The sequence below is a fragment of the Crocodylus porosus genome, unplaced genomic scaffold (genome assembly GCF_001723895.1).
Source record: "Crocodylus porosus isolate Cpor-Errol unplaced genomic scaffold, CroPor_comp1, whole genome shotgun sequence".
Taxonomy (NCBI): Eukaryota; Metazoa; Chordata; order Crocodylia; family Crocodylidae; genus Crocodylus; species Crocodylus porosus.
The window spans coordinates 88,212,703-88,222,554 of record NW_017728943.1 but is presented as its reverse complement, the minus strand read 5'-3'; the positions used below and the strand labels follow the sequence as shown (position 1 = coordinate 88,222,554).

General features: G+C 45.1%; 1 protein-coding gene across 3 annotated transcripts in view; it reads right to left on the bottom strand.

Annotated features, from left to right (window-relative positions):
• Nucleotides 1-9,852, bottom strand: part of MEMO1 (mediator of cell motility 1) — a 51,936-nt gene that overhangs the window by 25,197 nt on the left and 16,887 nt on the right. The window contains exons 1-2 of one of the 3 annotated variants that reach the window (XM_019549754.1): nt 7,647-7,796; nt 6,754-6,887 (exon numbers count right to left, since the gene is read on the bottom strand). The exons of the other annotated variants lie outside the window; for them this stretch is intronic. Coding sequence (XP_019405299.1) covers nt 6,754-6,784 — 31 coding nt within the window. The 5' untranslated portion in view covers nt 6,785-6,887; nt 7,647-7,796. Of the gene's footprint in view, nt 1-6,753; nt 6,888-7,646; nt 7,797-9,852 lie in introns of those variants that run through there. 3 annotated transcript variants of the gene reach the window in all.

The following is a 9,852-nucleotide window of genomic DNA, read 5'->3' as shown; positions in this document are numbered from 1 at the left end:
ACTTGGTACGGTCTTGAAAAATCCATCTAACGGCAATTCGGCAGCCCTCTTCAGGAAGCGTGAAGTCTAAGCCCTCACTACTATTTTATAAGGAACAAAAATCACTACCCCTTTGTGCTGTGAAAAACATCTTCCATACGAGAAAAGGAAGTAAACCAGTACAGCATGACTTTTCTGAGTCTACAAATATAAGTCTGCTGCTGTGGATAATTTTAGCAAAGGGAAGCATGATACTACTATCACGGTCACTTCCATTGCTGCAACCAAGCCATTTGGCCAACAATGCAATTGAAAAACTGTAGCAGTTTCACCATTGAGTATTGTCAAGCAAAGGTAAACCATCAGTTGTGTTTGTCCGTGTGTATGTACCAATCTAGCTCTAGAAACATCCTGGATATCAGTAATGTCCTAATAAACAGTTGCTAGTCAATACTAAAAGAACCTGGTCAACAGAGATTCTTGCCTGGGTTAACATCTCCAATATTAAACTTAATAGGTATTGATATCCATAGCTTCACTGGAGTCAAAAAAGCTCTGGTAACCTGCCTGGGTCAGTTAAAAATCAAGCAGAGTAAACTTTTTCATTTTTGCTAAAGAGAAAGTCCCCCAAAAATACAAGTGTATTTTCAGAAACCAAAACCAGCTGTCTGGTAAACCTTTGTCTGGTGCCATCCTGTACTTAAAGCAACCACAGCACAAGGCGGGCCACATTTGCTTAAATAGCTATTTCATTCCTGAACCCTTCAACGGCAAAACAGAAACAACCAAAACACTCTCCTCTACCACAACGATTACAAGTAATAGACTAACTAGTAATGGCTAAGGAGTGTACGTCCATTAGCATCTGAAAAAGAACCTGTCCACATGTTACCGCCACAACTGTGCGCTTATATGTTCTCCTATGCAGTCACATCATAAATTGTAAATTTATACAGCACCTAATTCTTTCTGGGTGTTATTGTAACAATATCATTCCAGAAGAGAAATATGAAGGAGAGACGAGCATAAACTTTTGTCCTTTCAGAACAGAGAAGTGGCATGGTATCACAACCACTTACAGTCCTCTCCCAATTTTAAAGCCACACAATACATTTGGTGGAACAGAATATTAAGACTAATATTCTAAAATTCCACATCCTCTAATCAATTAAATAATTATCTTTGGACACAAGCGATCCCTAACAAGTGACCCCTAACAAATTTACAGTAAACATGTTAAAAGAACAGCTTCTATCAAGGTGTTACAGGCTGCAATCCTTGAGGCTAAGGTCAAAGGACATGTTCGTAGTGGACAAAGAGACAAGCAGTTTTTGGAAGCAAAGAGAGTTACTGTTTAGTAGAAGGTGCTGTCTGGAATTGGATAAACTTAGAGTGGGGGTCAACATACTTAATATTCATAGGCAATAAACTAATGATAGGATTTTCCTCAGAAGCTGGACAGAATATTTTTGCCATTGGTGAAAATAAAGCAAAATAGATTAAGGATGGTTCCTTTCCATATGACAAATGTGGCCAACACAGGGCACCTGTGCCACAAGGGGCACACACAGCTACCTTGTGGCACATCTGTCAAAAAGTTTGGCCCCCACATAAGTGCATGGATGACCTCCATCTGATGCAAGAAGTCTATGGGCCAACGAGAGGTAAAGAGCTGCTTGACCTGCTACTGACAACCGGAGACGATCTAATCCGTGACCTAATGATCAAAGGGAAGCTGGGTGATTACCTTCACCATCCGCTGTAAAGCTGGCAACTCAAGTCAGCAACTCAGAAGTCCTCAACTTCAGGAAATCTGACTCTGACAAGCTCAGGAGGCTTGTCAGTGAGGCCCTAAGGGACCACAACCCCAGGGGGAGGGGAGCTCAGGAAGAGTGGTTGCTCCTCAAGGGAGCAATCCTCAACGCACAACCTGAGGCTATTCCGTCTCGGAGGAAAGGCAGCAAAAGGGCATAGCAGCCCCCTTTGCTCAGAGAGGAACTAGCGGATCTCCTGCGTCTAAAAAGAAAGACCTACAAAGGATGCAGGATGGGATCCACCTCCAAGAAGGAACATTCCGCACTGGTCTGGACCTGCAGAGGGCAAGCCAGGAAAGCCGAGGCTGTGACGGAACTCCAACTGGCTACTAGTAGCATGGACAATAAAAATATCCTTTTGTAGATATGTGGGGAGCTGGAGGAAAAGCAAGGGCAGTATTTGGACCCCTACTAAACCAGATGGGACAACTGACAACCAACACCCAGGAAAAAGCTAACCTACTAAATGGGTACTTTGCATCGGTCTTTCACCAGTCCCACATGACGCCCATGCCCATTATGGGACAGGGAGGCCCGGGAGAGAGAGATCTCCTGCCCTCCATCAATGCTGATGTCGTGAAGAAACACCTTGAGAGACTGGACACCTTCAAGTCAGCCAGCCCTGACAATCAACACCCCAGAGTACTTGAGGAGCTGGCCAGCATCATAGATCCGTGCCAGGGGCTGAGCTTCGAGAACTCCTGGTGCTCTGGTGTAGTGCCCGAAGACTGGGAGAAGGCCAATGTGGGACCTATCTTCAAGAAAGGGAGGAAAGGGGATCCGGTTAACTACAGGCCCATCAGCCTGACCTCTATCCCGGGGAAGGTCTTAGAAAAAATTATCAAAGAGGCCATTCTTAACAAACTGGCCGATGGCAACATCCCGAGGGATACCCAGCATGGGTTTGTTGCGGCTAGGTCTTGCTTGACCAATCTCATTTCCTTTTACGACCAGGTGACCTATTACCTAGACAAGGGAGAGGAGATTGATGTCATATATCTGGACTTCAAAAAAGCCTTTGATCTGGTATCCCATGATCACCTCTTGGCAAAACTGGCCAACTGCGTCCTCGGGTCCACCACGATCTGTTGGCTGGGGAATTGGCTCCATAGTCGGACCCAGAGGTGGTGGTTGATGGAAGTCAATCGTCATGGTGCCCTGTGGCCAGCGGGATCCCCCAAGGCTCTGTCCTTGGACCTATTTTGTTCAACATCTTCATTAACGTTGTGGACACTGGAGTCAGAAGAGGACTGGCCAAGTTCGCCGATGACACCAAACTTTGGGATAAAGCATCCACACCTGAGGACAGGAGGGCGATCCAGGCTGACCTTGACAGCAGGTCAGGTGGATGAGAACCTGATGGTGTTTAACACCGAAAAATGCAAGGTTCTCCACCTTGGGTAGAAAGATCAGCAACATTCCTATAGGCTCCGCAGTGCTACGCTGGCTAGCACTATGGATGAAAGGGCCTTGGGGATCATGATTGACCACAAGATGAACATTAGCCTTCAGTGTGATGCTGCGGCTAGTAAAGTGAGCAAAATGCTGGCTTGCATCCATAGATGCTTCTCCAGCAAATTCTGAGATGTCATTCCCCCGTTGTATTCGGCCTTGGTGAGGCTGCAGCTGGAGTACTGCGCCCAGTTTTGGGCTCCTCAATTCAAAAAGGATGTGGAGAAGCTTGAGAGAGTCCAGAGAAGATCCACGTGCATGATCACTCCCACTCCCTCTCCCACTCCCCACCGCCACCCCTCCCCCCCCAGCCACCACCGGCTTCTTCACATCAAATTGTTGGCCGGCCCTGCCTATACATAAGCAACTGTGCCAGTATACTGCATCAGGAAACAACATTAACAAGAGGAAAAAAATCTTCCATCAGCATCGCTTAAACCAGCTCCCCAAATTAACTGAACTAGACCAGCAAAAGGCTTGCTGGGGTTATGGGTGTCCTAGGTTAGTTACGGGTGTCCACATTACTAAACACCACAGCTATGCCAGCAAAACTTAAGTGCAAATGAGTCTCAGTGTTAGTAAAATATATTTTAAAAATTCTTGTTGAGGTAATATGGTTTTTAAGAGTGTGACTAGAGCAAAAGTTTTGGCTAAAACTGATTTTGAAAATTATTCAAGGCTAGGCACTGTCTTGGATTTGAGAACTACGGTTACGATGTAGGTAGAAGTATACTTTTTTCAAAATGATTCTGCTTGCCCCTCCTTGTACCAATAAATCAGATCCTGGGTTAGACCCAGATATTCTGTGAGCACCACATACTCTTACTTGTTAGAAAACACTGAAAGCATTCACGATCTCGCAATATGAGCTCACCATCTTGTTGGTTGAAGCCCATTTTGCCTGAAACTGTATTTAAAATTTAAGTTTATCTGCTACTATGTTAAAATCAAACTCAAATATGCTTCAAAGACTAGTGTAGATGAGGCTTTAAAGGTGATCTGAAATGAAAAAGTGCATTTCAGATGCTTTAAAAAGGTCTACAATGTATTAAAAAAATAAAAGACTGTGGGGGTGGAGGCGAAGATCTACTTGGGTTTTTACATTAGATCAGAGGCCTTGTCTAACCAGTTGGCCGAGACACTATAAATGACTGGATCAGTAAGAAGATTCATAAATACCAAGGTTGTGGAACCTGAATGAAATAGACATTTATTCTGTCAAACTTGTTAGACCTCTGTTTCAGTTAAATACATGTTAGAAGTCTTATATGCAATTGAGTCATCAGATTTCTTTCTTAAAAAGTATACTACTCCCATCCTTTCAACCAAAGTGCTCAGTCTACTGCTGCAGGTCAGACAAAACAAGGAATACCAAGTTTGACAGTTTTGCTATTTTTACAAAAGGAAAAGCAGGACAAACTATTGGAAAGATACCTGTATATGCTTCAGAGAAGCCTAAAGTAGCAAAAAAAGAAAGCTCCCCAAAAACCAGGGTGGGGCATAAACTAGTACTTTTTCTTGGTGTAATCCTTGACACATGCAGACACCATGGGAACAGTGAGCACTTTGTAGTTCCCTAACTCAGTGGTTCCCAACCCCCGGGCCATGGCTGCTGGTCTACAGGAAGGTTGGCTGCCAGATTGGAAGTCTGGAAGTGACTGGCATACAAAATGCTGGTCCACAGCTTGCTGGTCCATGGTCACTTCTGGTCCACAATTTGCCAGTTCGTGGTCTAAAAAGGTTGGGAACCACTGTTCTAACTATCCCTAGGCAAACGGCAACAGCTTTAAGGGAAGCTAGACCTATTCCTCCATTAGTAGGCAATAAATGATCTAAATAAGGGGTGGGCAAGGGCCTTTGCAACCATAAAGCAGGATGCATATATCAAAACAGGAGGCAAAAAAGCCAGACAGCACTGCTTCTTACTTCCACCAGCCAGAGGCCCAGGACTAAGTTTCACATGTATCAGACATCTATTAATCTTTCCAAAGACAATGAAAGATGGAGGCCCCAAGAAAAAAAAAACTGGGAGACGTTTATGGACCTCCTCCTTCTGAGCAACTATTGGGAGGAGGTATGTCTGTAGACCAAGTCCCAAATCTGTAATTTGAGTCACTCCTTGAGACAGAGTTACTTTCTTGGACTCAGCATTGATGCTGGCCTGAACTATCTGAAATAAAGTTATTTCTGCATACTCTTTAACTGTCCCTTTTTCAGAAATTCTGATCAGGTATAAATAAAACAGGTTACACTCAGAATACACCCACAGTGAATCCCTTATTCCTCCTTCATTAGAAAGCAAGGGCTTTGTCATGGGCTACTTCTCCGTAATCCGGTGATAGTCAAGTTAGTATGGAGCAATGATGTCCAAAGAGAAGATAATAGTTAAGAATAAGAATAATTAAGAATATCACTGCAAAGGTCAGAAAATACAAAGATTAAAGTCCTCCAACAATATTAACATAGCTATATTGCACAAGTACTTTGGACTAGTTATGCTGTCAATGTATACCTTGGCACTTGGAGTACAAACAGCATGTCCAAATTAGTGAGACTGCTGAAATTCCCAACCTTTGAACTTCATTCATCGTCCCCCCCACAGTCGCAAACCCATTTTTAGCACTAGAGATATACAAAATGAATTCCCTTATTTTCATAAGGAACTAAAAGTAAGTAGAGATGCCAAAATACAAATTTAAATGTGTACTCTAACAGCAACAAGCAAATGACCACAACATTAAAACAATGATAAAAACCTTAATTATACTTAAACTAATTACACAAATCAGTTTCTTACTACAGGTATGACACTAAATCATAATGCCATGAAATGTGACTGTGTTAACACATTCACAAATGACAAAACATTCATCTACACTGTAAAGCTTAGATCAATGGTTCTAAACCTCTTTAGACTCAAAGCACTACTTGGAAAATGCCAGCTCCTAACTTTCACTTGTATCTTGACTACAGAAAAATAATAGAGCAATTCTTCTGTTGCAAAGAACTCAAAAAGATCTCAACAGGTCCTAGTTGCAATTTTTGGGTTTACTTTGTGAATCATATAGGCAATCCTTTAAGAGGATCTTGTGACACCCTGGTTGAGAATCACTGCCCTAGATATAACGGCCATATTTAGAATTGGACAGCTGTTAAAATAGTCTCATGTTGAGGCATACAGTGGTTTTTTCACAAACTCGGAGTTGGTCTAACTTTGCTCCCATTGCTGAACTATCATGTTTCATGTCAGTGTAACTTCACTCATATATTACTCTGGGAAGCTCACATGCAAGTTCTTTCCCAGGTTCTGAAAAGCAATTATAGTCAACAGTAGCAAAACTGAACTGAAGAGAAACCAGGCAGGCATGTGCCCAGAGTGAAGAGGTTTGCGTTATTAATTCTCAGGCCTGATTACGCTTCCATTTAGGGAAAAAAAAAAATTGCCAACAGTAGAAAAAATAAAATTCAGCTCATCCTAGGAAACACACCCTTCCACAATTACTTGCACTTACTTTTTTTTGGTGCACTTTGAGAAACATGGTTTAACTTTGAACTGTTACAGGCATATCAGAGGATCCAGGCAGTTACTGCCAGATGCAGCAAAGTTGAGTATTCTTCCAAATGTCAGGATATCTTTCTGACCTGGGATAAGGACGTACAATAGAGTTGAACTTTTCTTTAAAGTTATCGCAACAGCTAATGCACTTTCTGCTGCATGAGAAAGCATCCGCTTCAGTGAAAAGAAAAAAAATGCTCTGCTGTGTTGGCTAGTCACAATGGAAAACATAGTGTTTCGTTTGTCACATCAATAGGAAAACTGGGAGAAAGTTAAATCTAAGAAATGTATCTGTACTAAATATCTGTCACAATCCAACCTAGTAGTTGTGACAGACTTACTTTTATTCTTTTACTGGACCTCTGGTGCTATCTGTAAGTCACTGTACAGTCAACAGACAACTTAAATATTGGTCTCAATTAAGTATGGTGAATTCTGATTGCCATTTTGGGGCCACCCTCATCAAAAAGAACCAACAGGAAGCGAATGGAGTGCAAGTGTCTGGTCTCACTAGGGACCACTTTCTCCCCTCACTCTAATTGCTCTGGATGCTGCTCTTGCAGAGTCAAGGCTGCATGTGGCAAAGGAGGCAGGCAGGGACAAATTAGCTGTAATAAAATCTTATGAATAAAATAAATCTTGACAAGAGAAAGCACCATAGAAAGATTTACTTATTCTAAGTTTTGCTTTGCCTGCATCCAGGAACTGGGCGACTTCAGTTCTCCCTGACAGCTATCCCCTCCCCCTAGTAAAATAAGGGATTGTCCATTAATACCAGTTTCCATGTTCTGAATGAGCCTACCCACTTTCCCCAAACATACTGTAAACCAAAATGTAAACAATACCTTGGATCAAGGGCCCCATCTTTCCTGACTTCTCAACCCTGTCCATAGTGCCATAAGCCATCTTGTACTTCAGGCTTGAGAAAATTCTCCATGTTTTGAGCTCATTTATTCCCAGCAGACTCCTAGCAACCACAGACAGCCTCCAGTATGCCGGCCTGGGCCATGCCCCTCAGAATACAGCAAAGCACCTAAATGAAGAGGAAAGGGATTGTGGATTTATCCTACCAAACCATCCTTCAGATTTTATCTTTTTCTGCTCAGCTTTATTCTTAATGCCCAGTTCAGTGGCCTTCTACAACCCCTTTGGATACATATGCTGATCACAAAGACAAATTGAGTTCCCCCTGGATCGGTTTTTCTCACCGTATCCCAAATGGACATGTCAAGTTGGTCTTGAATTTGCACCTGTAAAAACATCTAAATCAAGACATGGACCAATGCCAAGAGCAGAGTCAGGAACTTGTCATATGGGGTGGGGGAAGGGTCAAGAGCAGCAACTGGTGCTGCAGGTGTGGCTACCTGCACAGGCTACCCCTGCTCCCAACTTCTTTTTCTCTTGGCAGCCAGGACAGGGATCACCCTGAGGGAGCAGCAAACAAACACTTTTTTTTAAGTTTCTTGATCAGGTAAGAATCTACCTCTTCTTCATCCCCTCCACCCTTGCCCTACATGGTCAGTACCATGTCCCCTCTCCTCCCATGGTGGGTAGGGGGAAGACAGACTTCAATACTGTTTCTGCCTGGCTCCAGCCAGGCTCCACAGGGAGCAAGGATCAGCAGGGGAAGCAGAAAGGAACATTTAGGGGACCAGGCAGGAAGGAGAAACCCACCCACTGCCACAGCTCCAGGAAACAGGGACAGCAGGAGTGATATGTGGGGGAGAAGAGGGGAAGGGAGGGAACAAGAGAGGAGATGCCACTGACTACCAAAGGGAAAGGGAGGGGAAGAATTCTTACTTGCTTCAAGGCTTTAAAAAGAAGTCCCTGACTAATGCTCCCTTGGCATCAACTAAAGGGGGGCAGTTGCATTTACACCACTGCACCTGTTCTGGATCCACGATGCTATACTAGTTAGCTGCTCAGCATTCACACAAAGAGAGGTATGTGCCTACCAGTACTAGCATCAATTTCTGAGTAATACACAAGTGAGAGATTTCCTATTGCTCAATCTTCTACCAAATGTAAGGAGGCACTGTATGGCAGAATGAAATTCAGATTAATGACTGAAACAAAACTGTTGCGATGCTTAGTCCCTCTAGAGCAGGGGTGGGTAATTATTTGGGTTGGAGGACCACTTAGGGAGTTTTGGGAAGCTGTTGAGGGGGGTGAGGGGAAGAGGAGAGGGAGGAGGGCAATTGATTCTATGTGGCCTGCTGGCCACAACCAAAAGCCTGAGGGGGAGAGGGCAGTGCCCTGCACCACTCTGCCAGTTTGTGCCTGTCACGGAATGGGGCCTGCAAGCGGCCGTGAGCTCGCTAGCGCCCCCTGCCGTGTCAATTAAGGTGATCCAGCACCCTCAACTCGCCCGTCATGTCTTTGCTGTTATGAAGTTCAGTATGGGAGGCTGCCTCTTATCACCCCTAGACACCGCACTGGTATTGTTCCTCTGTTTCCCGTGGGTGCCCCAATACACCCCTTTCCATATGGGCAATGCGTGCCTCCTACCTCCCCTTCAGCATGCCCCAAGCCTCGCAGTTGTCCCTGGACCTTATTAGGTCCCTCGCCCTCTAGCGCCCTCTCTGGCGCCCCTGGGCTCGTCACGCCCTGGTGCCCCTCTCTGGCTTCCTTGGACTTGTTACACACCTGGCACCCCCTGGGCTTGGCATGCCCTGACGCCCCTCTCAGGCGTTCCTAGACTTATTACGCGCCTGGCGCCCCTTCACCAGCACTCCTGGGCTGCTCGTGCAACTTGCGCCCCTTTTACTGGCGCCTCTGGGCTGGTCCTGTGACCTGCGCCCCTTTACCGGCCCCCTTTGGGCTTGCCATGTAACCTGCGCCCCTTTACCGGCGCCTCTGGGCTAGTCACGCAGCCTGTGCCCCTCTATCAGGGTCCCTGGGCTTGCCTCCCCAGGCAACTCCCCACTGGGGCCTGCCTTGTGCTCTCCACGCTCCTTGCCCTCTCTGGGGCCTCTTGCCCTCCTCTGGGCTTTCCTGCCCCCTCTTGGGCCTGTGCCGCGCTTCCCGCGCTCCTCCCCCCCCCGGGGGCCC